This window comes from Ranitomeya variabilis, chromosome 6 (genome assembly GCF_051348905.1).
Source record: "Ranitomeya variabilis isolate aRanVar5 chromosome 6, aRanVar5.hap1, whole genome shotgun sequence".
NCBI lineage: Eukaryota > Metazoa > Chordata > Amphibia > Anura > Dendrobatidae > Ranitomeya > Ranitomeya variabilis.
In genome coordinates this window covers 243,850,967-243,870,901 of record NC_135237.1, presented here as the reverse complement: position 1 = coordinate 243,870,901, position 19,935 = coordinate 243,850,967, and the positions used below count along the sequence as shown (strand labels likewise).

General features: G+C 41.8%; 1 protein-coding gene across 12 annotated transcripts in view; it reads left to right on the top strand.

The window, feature by feature from the left end:
- The window catches only part of LOC143782270 (poly(rC)-binding protein 3-like), a 2,306,623-nt gene that overhangs the window by 2,219,969 nt on the left and 66,719 nt on the right, over nt 1-19,935 (top strand). For all 12 annotated transcript variants that reach the window (XM_077269554.1, XM_077269555.1, XM_077269557.1 and 9 more), the window contains 2 exons: nt 4,992-5,123; nt 12,855-12,983. In XM_077269554.1, the coding sequence (XP_077125669.1) occupies nt 4,992-5,123; nt 12,855-12,983 (261 nt within the window). The remainder of the gene's footprint in view (nt 1-4,991; nt 5,124-12,854; nt 12,984-19,935) is intronic.

Here is a 19,935-nt window from a genome sequence, read left to right as displayed (position 1 = left end):
TCATGAATTGCTCTTTCAAAAAAGAAAGAAAATGTGGCTCCTACATTTTTATTGCCTGATGCCATTCTATGGATTTTTTCTTTTACATTACCCCCTCCATTGCCATTGTCATTTTTTCTTTCACCGTACATTTTTTACTACACTAGAATTAACTTTTATGTTATGTTCCACAATTTCCTCTTTCCAAAAAAAGACAAAGAAATGTTTAGCACATGTCTAAAACACAACTGCAGCAAGAGGCTACAGTATTGGTTTGGCAATTGGCTGCATCAAACTTGACTAGGAAAGTTGGTTTGTAAAAATCAGTCGTTTGTGACACACACACACTGTGAGGCAGACAATCACATAGTTAAATATTTGCATATTTTTATTCTCCTTAGAATTTAATTTTTACACAATTCTTCCTTCCCACAATGGATTGACCAAAATATACAATGTACACACCCAAAGGACAACAGCAACAATAGGCCACGACATTGGATGACATGGGAGAGAAGCAGGACGAAGGCACAGCTGTATGACCTTGGGTTAATGAAGCTGCACACACCAGGGATTACAGGTGCTACTTCCAAAGAAAAAGAATCTGTATATCCAAAGAAAAGAAAGCGGATTGGCACATACCATCCCGTGCAACAAAATCCTTTATTGTGGCATCATAATACCAACAGCAGGCAGATAAAAAGATGGAGCAAATACAGATTCTGTCTGTATTTGCTCCATCGTTTTATCTGCCTGAAGTTGGTATTATGATGCTACAATAAAGGATTTTGTTGCACGGGACGGTATGTGCCTATCCGCTTTCTTTTCTATCCACAACATTGGATGGCATGTATATACATCAAATTTGACTAATAAAATAGGTGTGGAAAAAAACAATAGTTTGTGTCATGCACACTTTGTAAGGTAGACAATCACAGATTTCATTTTGAACTTCTGTTTTGAAAAATAACAGTCAACAAGCTTCAGTATTATAATATATACTAATATAATAGGAATGCCAAAAATCAGTACAGGTGGTCACAGAGTAAGTTTTTTTCTTTCAGCAATATTGGTGGTCTACTTCTGCATGAATGCTAAAAATGTGTAACTGAAATGCTGCAGATCAGCAGCACTATAACCACACTGATCGAGAAAGCAACAGCCACTGTCAGCTCTCCCATCTCACTGCCTATCAAATATCTGTATTATCCTATTTTCTTTACACACCAATTTTCTTCATTGCTGTGCTGTCACACACAATATATGCACTACTTGTTTAGTGCTTTATCGCTGTCTCTACATATCCTCTCACTATCAAGAATCACCACAAAATGGCTGCTTCTGATTTTATACAGACTAGGTCCCTTCTAATTGTCATGTGATGTGATAGCTATAAGGCAATACGAGGAAAACCGTATGAGTTCATAATGATCATTCTTTCTGTGAAATGGTGTTAGACAGTTTAGGCTCAATTTCTGGAATATAAAAAACTTGGGACACTGGGTAAAATGTGAATAAAAACAATAATACAATAATAGGGCCATGTCTACCATTGTGTAGTATCCCCTGAAGAGATGATTGTTTTCACTGGGGTTTGGGCTCTGGTTCAAGTTCAGGTAGAGTTCTGGTACCTGAACTGAACTTTGGACTAAAGTTCAGGTCAGTTACCAGAACCAAACTTCCTTGGCTCCGCTTATCAATCAGTGAGGAGAACAATTGCTGGAGATTTGGAAAAGAATGTTGCAGGATTCTAGCTGCTCAACAGTCCTCAGTCTGCTTTGCTGGGTTTTCCATTTCATAATGCACCAAATGTTTTCTATTGGTGGAAGGTTTGGACTGCAGGTTGTCAATTTATTACCCAAACTCTTTGGCGAAGCCAAGCTGTTGTGATGGATGCAGTATGTGGTTTACCATTGTTTAGTTGAAACATATAATGCCTTCCCTGAGATAGAGGTTGTCTGGGTAAGAGTATATGTTGTTCTAAAATCTATATATAATGCTCAATATAGATAGGGCCTTTCAACATGTGCCCATGCCATGTGCATCAATGCAGTCCCATGGCATCAGAGATGCAAGCCTTTGATCAGTGAGCTGATAGCATGCTGAATGGTCCCCCTCCTCTTGGCCTCTTTAGTTTCTGTAAAGAATTTCAGATTTTTAGTGTTCTGACCACAGAATAGTTTTCCGTTTTGCCTCAGTCCATTTTAAAAAAGCTTTTCCCAGAGAAGATAGTGGCATTGCATTTGTGGATTGTACTGTGAACTATGGTCACAGACAATAGCATCTAGAAGTATTCCTGAGCCCATCCAAATTGCCTCTTCAGAGAAGAAGAGGACTTGAACTCTGTAGTGCCACCTGTTGGAAGTAGCGATCCTACGAGTCTTGCAGTATGACTTAGGATAAAAGCCAGATCAGTATCTTATATGAGCCCATCCAGTGATTTGTAAATGTCAGGCCTGTTTTTAATGCAGTGCACCTGAGAGCTTATAGATCTCAAGCATCCAATATTGACTGTCAGCCTTATCCCTTGTGCACATGGATTTCTCAAGAATCTCTGAATCTTTTAATTATATTATGTACTGTAGATGGTGTGATACTAAAATTCTTTGCAATTTAACATTTAACATTAATATTTTTCAAAAATTGTTTCACAATATGTAGATACAGTTCTTAACAGATAGTTGAACCTCTGACCATGTTAAGTTCTGAGAGACTCTGCCTCTTTAACATACTCATTTTATAAACTTCACGTGTATTTCAGTTGTATTAGTACAACTTACTTTTTTAGCATTTTCTTAATTCTTTCATTACTTTGAGATGTGTTACTGCCATCAATTTCTAAAAGTGTGCATTTTTTCGAATTGGAAAACCATCTAATTTTCAACTTCTGAGATGTGTTCTGTGGCAACTAAAATATGGATATTGCTGCATTCTTGTTTTCCCTGCATGTTACACAGTGCCACAACTTTTTAGGAATTGGGCTTGCAGATGGATGTGCTACAAAGGATGCAGCATTTGGTCCATATTCATGTACTGGCACAGAAAACTTCTGATAACATTATGTCTATATATAAATGTGCCCCAATATGTCAAGAAGACAATTTGTAATCCAACAAATTGTACAGGGGAATATTTCAAAAAGCTTCTCCATGGTGGTTTATAGAAACATTTATGAAGTTACTGAAAGGACAGCTGCTGATTATTGTGTCTCTGGGCTTTGTAACGTATTGGAGGATTTGTGTTAATCCCTTTAAAGCATTTCTCAACAGGTGACATTTATATTATTTAAATCAGGAAACTAATACCATTCAGACAAGCCAGCTAAATTATTCTACCATACTTTTAATCCAGTCAAAACAAACCATTGGTATGGAAACACAATATGCTGAAAAACTGTGTTATTGTCTCCTTGAATATATTACAAGGTGACAAAACGGTCGGCCAGTGGAGACAATTATGTAGTCACTGTTTTAATACTTGTTATACAGAAGAATTATGTTATCCTTGGACAATTTAACTCATTGCTGTAAGCACTATACTGCTGTGGTGGCTTTCCTGGTTACTGACTTGACTAGTGAAAAGCCTAAGATTAAATCGTAACATACAGATGTACCTGTGTGTATGTGTGTGTGTGTATGTGTGTGTATATATAATGTGTGTATATAATGTGTATGTGTGTGTGTATGTGTATGTGGGTGTGTGTATGTGTATATATAATGTGTGTGTGTGTGTGTATATATAATGTGTGTGTGTATATATAATGTGTGTGTATATATAATGTGTGTGTATGTGTGTGTATATATAATGTGTGTGTATATAATGCGTATGTGTGTGTGAATGTATACGTGTGTGTGTATGTGTGTGTATGTGTGTGTATATGCGTGTATGTGTGTGTGTATATATAATATGTGTGTGTATATATAATGTGTGTATGTGTGTGTATATATATAATGTGTGTATGTGTATGTAGTGTATGTGTGTGTGTATATAATGTGTGTGTGTATATATAATGTGTGTGTATGTGTGTGTATATATATGTGTGTGTATATATGTATGTGTGTGTATATAATGCGTGTGTGTATGTGTACGTGTGTATGTATATATAATGTGTGTATGTGTGTGTGTATATATAATGTGTGTATGTGTGTGTATATATATAATGTGTGTATGTGTATGTAGTGTATGTGTGTGTGTATATAATGTGTGTGTGTGTATATATAATGTGTGTGTATGTGTGTGTATATATAATATGTGTGTGTATATATGTATGTGTGTGTGTATATAATGCGTGTGTGTATGTGTACGTGTGTGTGTGTATATATAATGTGTGTGTATGTGTGTGTATATAATATGTGTGTGTATATATGTATGTGTGTGTATATAATGCGTGTGTGTATGTGTATGTGTGTATGTATATATAATGTGTGTATGTGTGTGTGTATATATAATGTGTGTATGTGTGTGTATATATATAATGTGTGTATGTGTATGTAGTGTATGTGTGTGTGTATATAATGTGTGTGTGTGTATATATAATGTGTGTGTATGTGTGTGTATATATAATATGTGTGTGTATATATGTATGTGTGTGTGTATATAATGCGTGTGTGTATGTGTACGTGTGTGTGTGTGTATATATAATGTGTGTATGTGTGTGTATATATGTGTGTGCATATATGTGTGTGTGTATATATGTGTGTGTATGTGTATGTAGTGTATGTGTGTATGTGTATATATAATGTGTGTGTGTGTGTGTAATGTTGTGCACATTGTAAAAATTGTACACATAGATGAAAGAACAGCAGCACTAACACATTATAATATAATTATTTGTAAGAGGTGATTACTATGTTATTATTTGTTAGCTCTGCTCTCTTGTGCTTTTGGTGTTCTCACATTTTATGTTGTCATATTTTGTATCTCACCTAATAAAGTACTATTTTACTACATTACATTTTTAAATAGCTTTTATTTTTTTTCATAAATGATCTGAACTTGTATTTTTATTGCAGGATATCAATGCTTCCATGACAAACAGCACAGTCACAAGCAAACCCCCTGTAACGTTACGGCTTGTTGTCCCTGCAAGTCAGTGTGGGTCCCTTATAGGGAAAGGTGGGTCAAAAATTAAAGAGATCAGAGAGGTAAGAAAAATTTAATCTATCTGAACATTTTTCTTGTAGAGGACAATTCACCAGTTTGCCACATTATGGAGGCATGACTGTTTAAGCTGAGTAATACTAATAGTTTTTATTATTTAATTTATCCTCTCTGTTACAGAGATGTTATCTTGTAAAATTTAGGTTATAATTTATATTATAGTTCAACTGGATGGTACCAGAGATTTGTTTCAGGGGGAATATATTTCTTATTCTTCATGAGGTTGACCAATCATGAACAGGTAGAAACATACAGGGGAGAAAAGAACTTGCCCTAGTCTACTCACTGATCTCTGCAGCTACTGTGTAGTGTTTCAGCAGAACTGAGTTTTATATCAGTACATACACTTCCAGATCTCATATCACAGCAGTCAGCGTGGGAAGAGAGAACTGTTCTGCTTCAGCAGAACTGAGTTTTATATCAGTACACAGACTTCCAGATCTCATATCACAGCAGTCAGCGTGGGAGGAGGGTGAGAACTGTTCTGTTTCAGCAGAACTGAGTTTTATATCAGTACACAGACTTCCAGATCTCATATCACAGCAGTCAGTGTGGGAGGAGGGTGAGAACTGTTCTGTTTCAGCAGAACTGAGTTTTATATCAGTACACACACTTCCAGATCTCATATCACAGCAGTCAGCGTGGGAGGAGGGTGAGAACTGTTCTGTTTCAGCAGAACTGAGTTTTATATCAGTACACACACTTCCAGATCTCATATCACAGCAGTCAGCGTGGGAGGAGGGTGAGAACTGACAGCACTGAGAGCTGAAATTTGGAAGGGTTTGTAATGATACAAAACTCAGCTCAGCTGCATCTCTACATAGTAGTTTCAGAGTTATGTATCATTATAAACCCTTCAAGTTTTCATCCCACAGTGCTTTCAGCTCTCATCCTTCCTCCCTACTCTTCTCCCACACACATTTACTAACAGCACTGTAAAATGAGATCTGGAGGGGTTTGCAGAGATCAGTGTGGAGAGGAGGGCATGTTCTTTTTTTTCTCCTGCGTGACACTACCTGCTTATCGTTGGTCAACATTATGCAGCGGAAGAAGTACCTATAACATAAATTATAACCTAAACTTTACAAGCTAGTATCTCCGCAACGGAAAGGAGAAAGTAAAATATTAAAACTATGTTTTGCTTAGTCTTTACAGCTACAATTTTATGATGTGGCCAGCTTAATATGCTCAAGCTGGAGAGAAGTCCACTTAATGTCAAACAATTGTTAAAGTATGATGTTAAAGATGAAACAGCAGACTATAGCCTATGTAAATATTTTTTGCCTGAAAAAGCTCCTCTCACAACCTTAGAGATGTTGTACACTAAAGTGCCAATGCTGCATGCAGACCGTGATCTTGACAGAATATTGATGTCATAAATATGACTTAGATTTCCTGGGAGAATTATAAAATGAATACACTGCTAGTGTTTTTCTGAGCATAACATTTTCTAAGGTCATAATGAGAATTATTTTTAGGATTTTAGGTCACAAGTTAGGTATCATATGGGATCAAAATTACAGAATAAGCATGAAGAAATAACATGATTAAATAACCACGATATCAGGCTGCCCTGCTGCTTAGGACCAAGAGGAATTGAATGGATTTTATTTCCACAACAACGTTTCAACAATGGACAAGAGTTTTTTCAAGTTAAAAATATATAGTATAAATCTAAAAAAGCCTCAGTTGTCACTGTGAAAATTGCAAGATTAATAATTTAGTTTTGCAATAAATATGATAATATGAAAAACAAACATGGGCACAACATGTTAAAATACGTGTAACACAAAAATCTGATGTAAACAATAGGTTATTTTCTGATGATAGCTTCCCTATGGAAGCCATTGCTTTTGGCAGCACATCTTCCTGTGTAACCAGGACATATGGTGCAGAGAATTGTATCAATGATTGTTCTGTGCCCATAGAACTGACTTTCTAAACAGTCTATTGTACGAGAATAAACTAAAGCTAACCCCTCTGGAGTGTAGTTGGTGGATTCAGAGGAGTTACAGGTGTAAAAGAGATGCTAACCTCATTCTTGTTTTTCTGGACAACACAAGGACCAACCAAAATAATGGAACAACTAGAAAATTAATTAATTAAAACAAATGCGGTAAATGACAAAGATTATGTAATACAAATCTATAACATTAGTTGTGTTTAATGGGACTAGGAAAGTGATAAAACATGACAATGACGTTCACTGTAACCTACACAAGCTTATTTTTATGGGCACAGGATGAAACGCAACTGTTTTAAGGATTGTCTGTAATTAACTCTACCTAACAGCTTCAAAATAGGGTGAATAAAATATAAGACAGCAATGTAATATCTGATATCTTTAGAAAAACATGGTGCAACATGGTGAAAGTACCAACCAGAGATCATGGTGAGCAGCACAGATCAAAGGTTATGATGCAGCAGAGCTGAACTTAGACATGAAGCAGTGAAGACCAGTAAAGCTACAAATGGAGGATGGCTGGTGGAGCAGCGGAGCTGGAAGTACTAAAAGCATCTACATCATTATCTCTGGACAGCACAGGAACCGTGGGGTTCAGTAATCAGTCTGGTGTCGCGTTGGCCGTAGTGTGATCGCACACAGGAGCAGTAACATTGTGCAGACCATCTGGGAACTAGTGGCAGGAGTGCAGTAGCCCATAGGCATACAGAGACTAGTCAATTCGCAGATACCATCATTCAGAAGAGTTTGGGGTGTGGGCAGCACCAGGAATACTAGGAATAACAGAGTTACTCATCAGGTAACTTGATAGCAGAGTTGACGGTGCCTTCAGCACCAGGAGTAGCTGCTGATGAGTTGGTTATGAAGAACTTGGACAAAGTTTTGGGTGCTGACAGCACCAGGAATGGCAGGACTGAGCTGGTAGTAGAAGCATGCCGCTGGCTGAGGCAGAGCCAAATGGGAAGTGTGTATTGTCTCCTGAAAAGCATGTGGATGCAGCATGCTACTACCTGATGATTGCAGCAAGATTACCAAAGAAACCAGGTGTGCATAAGCACTGAGAGAACAAGTCATAAGGGAAGGAAGCTGAGCCTCATGCTGGAGTCCACTGAGAAAAAAAACTCTGAAAGCCCATTACAGAGGAGTCCATTGTAGAACAAAGAGTATGCTTGTCATGAAACATCTTGAATAAAGTTGTCCCAGGCAGGGGTCTATATCACTAAATGCCCCTCCATTGTCCCTGCCTCACTATGAGGATAGATGACACATACAAGGACTCTAAAAGCCCTTCCATAAAGCCTCAGTGCTAGAGGACGATCAGATGGTTATCTGATTCTTTCAGATAAGAAGATTGAGAAAAAAGAATTCATCTTCTCCATTCTTCCAGTTTGTGGAAATCAGACTGCACTCAGCTGTCATCCAAATGCAGTCCGATGTTTTCCATCGACTCACTTACTGTGACCTGAATATCGAATCAAACTCAAGTTCACAGCAAAATTTTGTTCAAGAAAGAGTTCTAGAGTTGGAAGGCAAGAAGACTCTCAAAATATATAAATAGCAGTGAAGTATATGATAATAATATAATTATCAACATTAAGAATAAACACTTTGCTGTATTTCTATTGAAAAGCAGTCATTTAATATCAACAGGTGTAATTATTATAGTTAGCCACTAGATGGCAATATATTTCAAAAGTTACAAAGTGCTTGTGGTTTTAGCAAAAAAATACACAAAAGGATTATTATTATTATTATTATTCATATAGCACCATTAATTCCATGATGCTGTACATGAGAAGGGGTTATGTAGCGCCCCCACTGCCGCAGGGCCGAGGGGTACCCGGTACCGGGCCTCTGAGTCTCTGCTCTGGGGTTGTCACGGTGGCTAGGCCCGGTCCGTGACCCTGCTGAGGGGCGTACAGTGATAGATGTAGACGGTGATGTTGCGGTGCAGTGTAGATTGTAGTAAATAACGAGGACACCAGGTTGCAGTCTCTTTACCTCTTTACTGAAGATCTCTGGGTCCTCAGTCCGGAATCCGGATAACCAGGCTGCGCAAGTCCGGCCGGTCCAATGTCACCTCCAGAGTTCTCTTAGCAGGTGGAAATCGGTGCCTTCCTTCTAGCGCTAGGTGTTGCGGTCCTTCCCTGCTGTGCTTACGGAAAGTCCCCACAACTGTTGTGTCCCTTTCTTAAGTTCCCTCACAACTCGATTAGATGATGTTCTGCTAATCCTCCGTCCCTCCCTGATGTTCTGGTTAGGACGGCACCCGTATGACGGGTAGGCTCGGAGCTCTTCCGGGACCCTAGAGTCGCCCCTCTCCACAAGTTGCCCCCCAAGACTGCATAGGTGATTTAGGTGAGACAGCCCGCCTTAGACTGACTGTCCTGCCGCTGTTTGAAGTATTGCCTGAAGCTGAATATAGTAATACTTCCTCGGCGTTCCGGCCGCCGGTTGTGCGCCTCAGTAGGATGTTGCCTCGATCTTACAGCACGACTCCTACTGGTATTCTCCTTCTTGCTTTGATCTCGTTTCTCACTCAGCACAATCTATCTCGCTTCCAATCCCTCCTTGGGCACCGCCGCTATGCTGAGCAGGCACGGTCCCGTTACGTTCGCTCAAGTTGCCAGGCCTCTGTCAGGATCCCACCCCTGACAGGGACCCTACCGAATCTTCTTCCACAACACCCTCTGCCACAAGGTGTTGCCTGGTTCCAACCCAGTCAGCTTTCTGACTAACTTCCTGCCTGACCCCCAGTTTACCCACAGTGGTGGGGAGTGGCCTAATAAATAGCACCCTTAGCTCCCCCTGGTGGCCCGGCTGTGAAATGTATTGGTGTCTGTGATACCTGATCAGATGAACTCCTTCAGTGCCATCGGACGTACCATAGCTCCCCTTAGTGGTGGAGCCACAGTACTGCAACGACCAGGACTCTGGGGCGCTGCAGTTACATACAGGGTTATAGATTTCATTTACAGTAAATAAGTTTACAATGACAGACTGGTACAGAGGGGAGAGGACCCTGTCCTTGCGGACTTACATTCTACGGGATAGGATTCAAGTAATCCCAAATATTTAAATTTATACCAGAGGACTTCCTTGTTAGGGGCAAAAAATAGCTTGGCACTTTGATATCAATGATTTATTTGTTATGCCCCCATGTAAGCCTATAGGCAGGAAAAGTCTTGGCTAAGAAGCTCAGAGAAAATAGAATGCTGTATAGTTAATATGCCTCAGATTAGCCTCTGTATGAGGAAATGCTGGAGCTTCAGTCTCCGGCCCTGACTCACACGTTTCGCCCTGCTTCTTCGGGGGGCGTGCCTTAGGCAGGGGGCTGTCCCAATGAAAATTTTAGAACTTTAAGGGACATCACAGCAGCCCTGGGACATTAGGCGAAGTGAATGTGACATCATGGCACACATGATCGGAGCTCACCTTCAACATGTGCCGCTATACCCGGCAACCATCGACATTATTGGCTTGGCGAATTTTCATTGGGACAGCTAGGTATTTAATCCCTCACACCCCCTTGTTTGTTATAAAAGCACGAGCACTTTGTAAGTTTTGCGATATATGGCCATCTAGTGGCTAACTATAATAATTTCACCTGTTGATATCAAATGACTGCTTCTCAGTAGAAATACAGCAATGTGTTTAATCTTATTGTTGATAATTATATTACTATTATATACCTCACTGGTATTTATATATTTGAGAGTCTTCTTGCCTTCCAACTCTAGTGCCCTTTCCTGAATTTTATATAAATATTTTTTTAACTCATGTACAAATAACATTATGTTTTAATTAACAATTTTGTTGTCATTTCTAATTTTTGTTCCTGAATGCCAAGTCTTGACCTCCAGGACAAATACTTGTGATTATATATTCTAATAAGAAGTGCAGGTCAATAACGATGGGCAACTTGTGATTTGTTGCCATTTTTGGTAAATTGCTAACTGTTATTATTTTCATTACTATCTATTTTATTTACTCTTAATACAATTGACTGCAGCATCTAAAGAGTTAAACTTCTGGCATTCTAGTTTTCTCCTAAGCCCCATTTCTGATGGGCTCCTGGGCAGCACCCACCAGATTTCTATTTTTAAAATATTTACTTTTCAAAACTTGGTTCCTGTCATCTTGTGACGTTTATCGTTAGTCATTAACAGTTAACCCCTTTCACCTTAGACATATAATTACAGCTGAAGTTGGCTCCCCTGTTTGCTGCAGGCTCCGGCGATGAGCCCGCAACTTTTCTGAGACATGTCAGCTAATTTCATCAGCTGACATGTGCCCCTAACAGCTGTGGGTGGAATCCATGACCCAGTCTGCAGGAGACCCCTGTGGTTATCATAGCCGGATAGCTATGAGCGTCGCCCATTGGTCAGCGCTCATGGCAAGTGAGTATTTCTACTACACAGAGCAGAGCTGCAGCCCTGCTTTATGTAACACAGGTGATCGGATGATAGCAGCTTCTAGTCTCCCATGGAGACTATTGCAGCAAGTGTAAAGTAAAAAAAAGTCTTTAAAAATATAAAAAAATATAAAAGTTTAAATCACTCCCCCATTCGCCCCATTCAAAATAAAACAATAAAAAAATACATATATTTGATATCGGTGCATTCAGAATCGCCCAATCTATCAACATATAAAAATAATAAATCTGATCAATAAACGGCGTAACGAGAAAAAAAAATCAAAACGCCAGAATTACTTTTTTTGGTAGACGCAACATTGCATTACAATGCAATAACAGGCGATGAAAAGAACGTATTTGCACCAAAATGGTATCAATAAAAACGTAATCTCGGCACACAAAAAATAAGCCCTCACTCGGCCCCAGATCACGAAAAATAGAGACGCTACAAGTATTGGAAAATGGTGACTTTTTTTTTGTTTTGAGAAACTTTGGATTTTTTTTCAATAAATAAATAAAAAAAATAAAATAAAGAGCCTAGATATATTTGGTATCTACAAACTTGTAATGACCTGGAGAATCATAAGGGCAGGTCCATTTTAGCATTTAGTTAAGGCCTCTTTCACACTAGCGTCGTGCACTGCACGTCGCTATGCGTCGTTTTGCAGAAAAAATGCATCCTGCAAAAGTGCTTGCAGGATGCGTTTTTTCTCCATAGACTTTTATTAGCGACACAGTGCGCCGGAACTCCGCCCCCGCCTCCCTGCACCTCACAATGGGGCAGCGGATGCGTTGGAAAATTGCATCCGCTGTCCCCGTTGTGCGGCACTTTCACAGCTAGCGTCGGTGCGCCACAACGTCGCATAGCGACGCGCAGTGCACGACGCTAGTGTGAAAGTAGCCTAACATGGTAAAAAAAGAAGAAAAAACAATTGTGGAATTGCACTTTTTTGCAATTTCACCACATTCTGATTTTTTTTACCATTTTCCAGTACACTATATGACAAAACCAATGGTGTTGTTCAAAAGTACAACTTGTCCCTCAAAAAATAAACCCTCATGCAGCCATATTGATGGAAAATAAAAAAAAAAGTTATGGCTCTGGGAAGGAGGGGAGCAAAAAAAACAGAAACTCAAAAACGGAAAAACCCAAGGTGGTGAAAGGGTTAAAAAAAAACACCATCAGATTTTGACATCACTGGTAATTGTTTGCTCTCTTACTCATTTAGTAAACTGGCAGTTATTGCCTATATGGTTTTCTCTATGAAGATCTCATGCAGTTGCACCTTGTTTTGTCGTTATCACGCTACATTTTCTTTTGTGTCTTAATTTAAGTCCACAGGTGCTCAAGTTCAAGTAGCGGGAGACATGCTGCCAAATTCCACAGAGCGCGCAGTAACGATTTCAGGAACCCCCGATGCCATCATCCAGTGTGTTAAGCAGATTTGTGTAGTGATGTTAGAGGTGAGTGGATAGTAATGTAGCTATTTGGGCCAGCCACAGGGCAGGTTTACATTTATGCTGTTCATCCTCCTTCATTGCAAAAATTGTATCCATTGAGGCATATCCATTATTCTCAATGCGAGATGCATTAAAACATACAGTACATTATGCGCACAATTATTAGGCTATTTGTATTTTTGATAATTAATTTTATTGTTGAACAGCTACAGTGCTGTCAGTCAATCCAAAACGTTAATAAACCTGAATATTCAAGAAATATTTAAGAAAGTTAAAGTGATGGCTGTATTTCTTGCGAGAATCTATGTGTGCAGAATTATTAAGTAATTATTAGTGTGCACAATTATAATCCAACTAAATGAAAGCATAAATAACATTTGAGATGGGAAAGTTATCAAAATGTACCAAAAATACATTTCTGACATTTCAAAAAAATGTTCAGTGACCAATCTCGCCACCCTTCTTACATAACAGTCATAAGCCTTCCAATCATGTTTCATCCATGGAGTCTATCAGCTTCTTAATCTGTTGATGAACAATTTTTTGGGGTAGCAACAATCACAGCCTCTGATACACTGTTCAAATAGGTGTCCTATTTTCCTTCAGCAGAAATCTCCTACCTAAGAAGGGCCCTAAGTAGGGTTTAGGTCAGATGACAAAGGGGACATGTCATTATTCCTTCATCTTTAACCCCTTTACTCCCGAGGGTTGTTTGCATGTTAATGACCAGGCCAATTTTTACTATTCTGACCACTGTCCATTTATGAGGTTATAACTCTGGAACGCTTCCATGTATCCTGGTGGTTCTGACATATTTTTCTCATGACATATTGTACTTCATGATAATGCTAACATTTCTTTGATATAACTTGCGTTTATTTATGAAAAAAACGGAAATATAGCAAAAATTTTGAAAATTTTTCAATTTTCAAACTTTGAATTTTTATGGCCTTAAATCAGAGACTTATATTGCATAAAATAGTTATTAAATAACATTTCTCACATGCCTACTTTACATCAGCATAATGTTGGAACCAAACATTTTTTTTGTTAGGGAGTTATAAGGGTTAAAAGTTGACCAGCGATTTCTCATTTTTACAACACCATTTTTTTTAGGGGACCACATCACATTTGAAGTCACTTTGAGGAGCCTATATTTTCAGGAGCCTATATGATAGAAAATACCAATAAGTGACACCAATCTAAAAACTGCACCCTTCAATGTTCCCAGAACCACATTCAAGAACTTTATTAACCCTTCAGATGCCTCACAGGAATTTTTGGAATGTTTTAAAAAAATGAGCATTTAACTTTTTTTCACAAAATATTTACTTCAGATCCAATTTTTCTTATTTTCCCAATGATAACAGGAGAAATTGGACCCCAAAAGTTGTTGTGCAATTTGTCCTGAGTTCGCTGATACCCCATATATGGGGGTAAACCACTGTTTGGGTGCATGGCAGAGCTCGGAAGGGAAGGAGCGCCGTTTGACTTCAATGCAGAATTGGCTGGAATTGAGATCGGATGCCATGTTGCGTTTGGAGAGCCCCTGATGTGCCTAAACAGTGAAAAAAAAACATAAACGACACCATTTTGGAAAGTAGACCCCCTAAGGAACTTATCTAGATGTGTGGTGAGCACTTTGAACCCCCAAGTTCTTCACAGAAGTTTATAACGTAGAGCCGTAAAAATAAAAAATCCGAATTTTTCCACAAAAATGATCTTGTCGCCCCCAATTTTTTATTTTCCCAAGGGTAACAGGAGAAATTGGACGCTAAAAGTTGTTGTACAAAAAATCTCGAATATTGCATTTTAAACGTAAAGCAACAGTGTGCTAAATATCCCCATGAATTTTAGGTGTAGTGTAGACTTAAAATAGATATTAGAAAAAAGGAGAAGAGACAGTCCACTACTAAAAGGTACTACTTTATCTAATATATAATTGCCTAGAATACTACTTCCTGCAATTTGTGCCAACTTCCGTGGCTTTGTCCGGAGCTAATGTCCGGAGATAATGTCCGGAGCTAATGTCCGGAGACAATGTCCGGAGCTAATGTCCGGAGCTAATGTCCGGAGATAAGTGACGTCACCAGTGTCCTACACCCAGGCAGAGCACAGGGGCCCCAGGCAGCATATGGGGCCCCAGGCAGAGCACAGTGGCCCCAGGCAGAGCACAGGGGCCCCAGGCAGCATATGGGGCCCCAGGCAGAGCACAGTGGTCCCAGGCAGAGCACAGGGGCCCCAGGCAGCCTATGGGGCCCCAGGCAGAGCACAGTGGCCCCAGGCAGAGCACAGGGGCCCCAGGCAGCATATGGGGCCCCAGGCAGAGCACAGGGGCCCCAGGCAGCATATGGGGCCCCAGGCAGAGCACAGTGGCCCCAGGCAGAGCACATGGGCCCCAGGCAGAACATGGGGCCCCAGGCAGAGCACAGGGGCCCCAGGCAGAGCACAGGGGCCCCAGGCAGCATATGGGGCCCCAGGCAGAGCACAGGGGCCTCAGGCAGAGCACAGGGGCCCCAGGCAGCATATGGGGCCCCAGGCAGAGCACAGGGGCCCCAGGCAGCATATGGGGCCCCAGGCAGAGCACAGTGGCCCCAGGCAGAGCACAGGGGCCCCAGGAAGAGCACAGGGGCCCCAGGCAGCATATAGGGCCCCAGGCAGAGCACAGGGGCCCCAGGCAGCATATGGGGTCCCAGGCAGAGCACAGTGGCCCCAGGCAGCATATGGGGCCCCAGGCAGAGCACAGTGGCCCCAGGCAGAGCACAGGGGCCCCAGGCAGCATATGGGGCCCCAGGCAGAGCACAGTGGCCCCAGGCAGAGCACAGGGGCCCCAGGCAGCATATGGGGCCCCAGGCAGAGCACAGTGGTCCCAGGCAGAGCACAGTGGCCCCAGGCAGAGCACAGGGGCCCCAGGCAGAGCACAGGGGCCCCAGGCAGCATATGGGGCCCCAGGCAGAGCACAGTGGTCCCAAGTAGAGCACAGGGGCCCCAGGCAGCCTATGGGGCCCCAGGCAGAGCACAGGGGCCCCAGGCAGCATATGGGGCCCCAGGCAGAGCACAGGGGCCCCAGGCAGCATATGGGGCCCCAGGCAGAGCACAGTGGCCCCAGGCAGAGCACAGGGGCCCCAGGCAGAACATGGGGCCCCAGGCAGAGCACAGGGGCCCCAGGCAGAGCACAGGGGCCCCAGGCAGCATATCGGGCCCCAGGCAGAGCACAGGGGCCCCAGGCAGCATATGGGGCCCCAGGCAGAGCACAGCGATATTTTGGACCACTGTGCGGTGTTTCAGACCCCCTGTGTGATGTCTGGGGCCCTGTTCTTAAGTATATTAAAGATTAAAGTAACGTATATTAAAGTATATTATAGATCAAATTTGACACGTTTATGAGCACCATTGAGTGATATACTCAAGAATGACATAATTTTTCAACATTTTATGGTTTCAAACTGTAAACACTCAGAGTTTTTTTTACTTCAACCAGAAAACCTTAACGGTTCATAAAAAACTTGACTGTTCAGGATATGATAAAAGTCATAGTATTCTGAATCTTTAACTTATAAAGATACCTTTACATGGGGTGATTATTGGTTCCAGAGAGGCTTTCGGCCGATAATCGTACACATGGCTGGTGACAGGACAATACAATATAAACGTTCAAAGGTAAACACTGATAACATTAAAATCTAATATATAATTGCCTAGAATACTACTTCCGGCAATTTGTGCCAACTTCCGTGGCTTTGTCCGGAGATAATGTCCGGAGATAAGTGACGTCACCAGCGTCCTACACCCGCTCAGGGTGGACAAAGATATATGCCTTCGTGGTGCGCGGCACTTTTCTGATTGGTTGCCGCCTGCCGCGAGCGACCAATCAGAAATGTGCCGTACTGTCAAGAATTGTCAAGAGCTGGTGAGTGCAGCCATTTTTTGTTCTTTCTTACTATTATTTATTAATTGTATTATTCTTACATTTGAATAAATAAAGTATATATGGATTCTAGACTCCCGATTCTTTAGAATCGGGCTGCCATCTAGTTATAATATAAACAAGACACATATGAGATCAGAACCTGTTAGGAGTAATTACATAATAGATGTTAAATGATGAGGAGAAAAAATGACCATCACCCAGCAGACTGCTTTATCATTAATGCACTATGGGACTCAGAGGGTTGCAATCCCCCACTGAGAAGCAGCAGAGAGCGGTTCGGTGGTAAGTTGCTAATAAGGTATAACCTGCATGTGTTTGCACAATGCACCATCTGCAGACAATGACAGCGGTCAAAAAGAACCGCTGGAGGGGGGGACTGATGCAAGATACATGAATGCAATATCACAATAATATCAAATGAACATTTACCCATTGTAGCAGCACAGGAGCACCGGTCAACCCTGACGTACGTTTCACAAACACACAAGTTTGCTTCCTCAGGGGCTGTCAGCCCCCCTGCAGCCACCGGAACGCTGTGATCATCTTTGATCGCAAAGTGCCGGGAGCGGTCCGTGACCACTCCTGGCATTTAGTGCCGGGTGTCAGCTGTGAGAATCAGCTGACACTCGGCCGCGATCGGCCATGCTCATCCTGTGAGCGCGTCAAATCGCATCTAATAGCATTTGACGTACTATCCTGTCCCTGGGAATTAAGGCCCAGGTCACATGGACGGGATAGTACATCAAATGGTAGAAAGAGGTTAAGGTCTTTACTGGCAGCAGGCAGTGGGGTACTTCAATGCATGCAATGGAGCATTGTCCTGCAAAAAAATATGGTTTTCTGAATACTTTTTCTTGCACCAAACTGGCAGTAGGCAAAACGGACAGTAGGTTATGAAGTCGATTTTAATTCAACCAGAAAAAGTCCAACTAATTCATATTTAATAATACCATCCCATAGCAGTACCCCACCTCCAGCTTGTTTGCTGGTGTCTGAATAGAAATGAAGGTCTGTGACTGTTACTGATCCAGCCATGGGCCCATCCATAGGAAACATCAAGAGTCATTCTCATCTTATCATTCCATAAAACCTTTGAAGAATCTGAATTGCCGGCCAGGGCAGTGGGGTACTCGGTTCCAGGTCCGGTCCTTAAAGGGGTTCTCACGGTTGCTGCTACCCGGTCTGTGGCCCTGGGTACCCAAGTAAAAGGGAAAGGTCTTTTAAGGGAGTTGTAATAAAGTTTGTGTTTGTGACGTCACCTGTGGTTCTCGGTCAGAGGGGACCGACGCTGCTTAAAGGGGTCCTCTGGGGCGATGTTACTGCAGCAAAGATGGTGATGCTTCCCACAGGTGAAGCGGGGTCCCCAGGGCTCCTGGTGTGCTGGGCAGGGATGGTGTATGCAGGCAAATAAATGGATACAGAGTGGTAAAGTCTTTACCTGGTTTACTGGTTGTATGCAGCCGCAGTCCAGAGTACCAGCAACAGGTGGTGATGTGGCCTGGCCTGGAGGCAATGGCGGATCCCTCTCCCAGGTGAGGTCCGTAAGCCTTCCTACTCGCGCTCGTATGCGAGGTCCTTGCTGCCTGTGGCTTGCTGACAAAGTGCTATCTCTCCTGTCCTGGGACAGGTACCCGTATGGTGGGCAGTGCAAGCCTTTTTATAGGGACTCTATCACGACCCGGGCTCTTCGTGTACTGCTGCACCTTCAGGTGTGAGTGCGAGCAAACTACATAAAGTCCTTTGCCCTCCGGTTCTGCTGTGCGACCTAGAGTTCAACACAACCTCAGGCTCCAGGTGCCCGCTTCCTGCGCTTCGGCTCAGAGGGTGCCCAGTCACAGTTCCCCTCTAACCCCTTTCCTGCTCCTGTGCTCTGTTTCTCAGATGCTCACTAACACGCAACCCTTCAGGTTATCTTCCTTTCCTGGAGCTGCAGCTCACATGTGGCTGCATGGCCCCACTGTACACTCTCACTCCTCTCTCTTCCACTGTCTGCTCCAGACTGAAGTAACTCCTCCTCCAGACCAGAATACTTAAAGCTGGGGAAGCTCCCCTAAATCCAGGTTTAGAGCTCCCCTTCTGGCCTGGATTCAGAATGTGTTGCATGTAGGTACGTTACCTGGTAAAGGAAATACTCCTTGCCTCCAAGCATGACATCACCCTCCCCAAAAGGAAGACAACATTACTGTAACAACCGGTTTCCTGGGGTGTTACAAATCTGTCTTCAGATATTTATTGGCTCAGTCTTGACATAGAAATTTCTGTGTCTTGTTCGGTGGTGGTCGGGTTTCGGCCTTTCTTACCCTGGTCATGTTCATGTCTCTGGGCCCTGAACACCTTGTACTTCTGGGCACTCCAGGGAGGTTGCAGATCTGGAATATGAGAGCACTGGAGGTTAATGGGTCCCTGGTTGCTTCATGTTTGATTCTTCTCAAATATTCATCAGTTAATGTGCACATTTTTTTTCTCAACATGTTTTTTGCAACTCTGTCCCCAATATCTTAGCAATTTCAAGAGTGCGCCATCCTTCTTTAAGACTTCTAACAATTTTTTGACTTTTCAGAATGTTAAATCACTTTTTTGGCCCATTTTGTCTTAGGAAAAGAAGCCGACTAACAATTGTGCCCACCTTGATACAGTCTGCGGATATCCTTAAGCCACACTTTCCCTCTTAACACACATACATATCACCTGATCTGCTTCATCCGATAAGCATTGAAGCTTATAGAGCTTGGAACTGGAAAATCTGCATAAAAATGACAATCTGGTCAAAATACTTGCTTGCCTAATAATCCTTCGCACAGTAGATGTGAAGTAGAGAAACTTACAATGAGCCACTGGCTGTACTTCTATGAATAAGAGGATTTTTCTACCTAAATGCTAACTATAAATTGTATTTAATGGATTAATATAAGCATTTATGTAGAGATTTCTCATGATATTATTGGTAGAAAAAAGATAAACGGTAAAATGAAAAAAGCCCTATTAAAGCAAAGAAAATGTTTACAAATTTAAGGTGACCGGTAA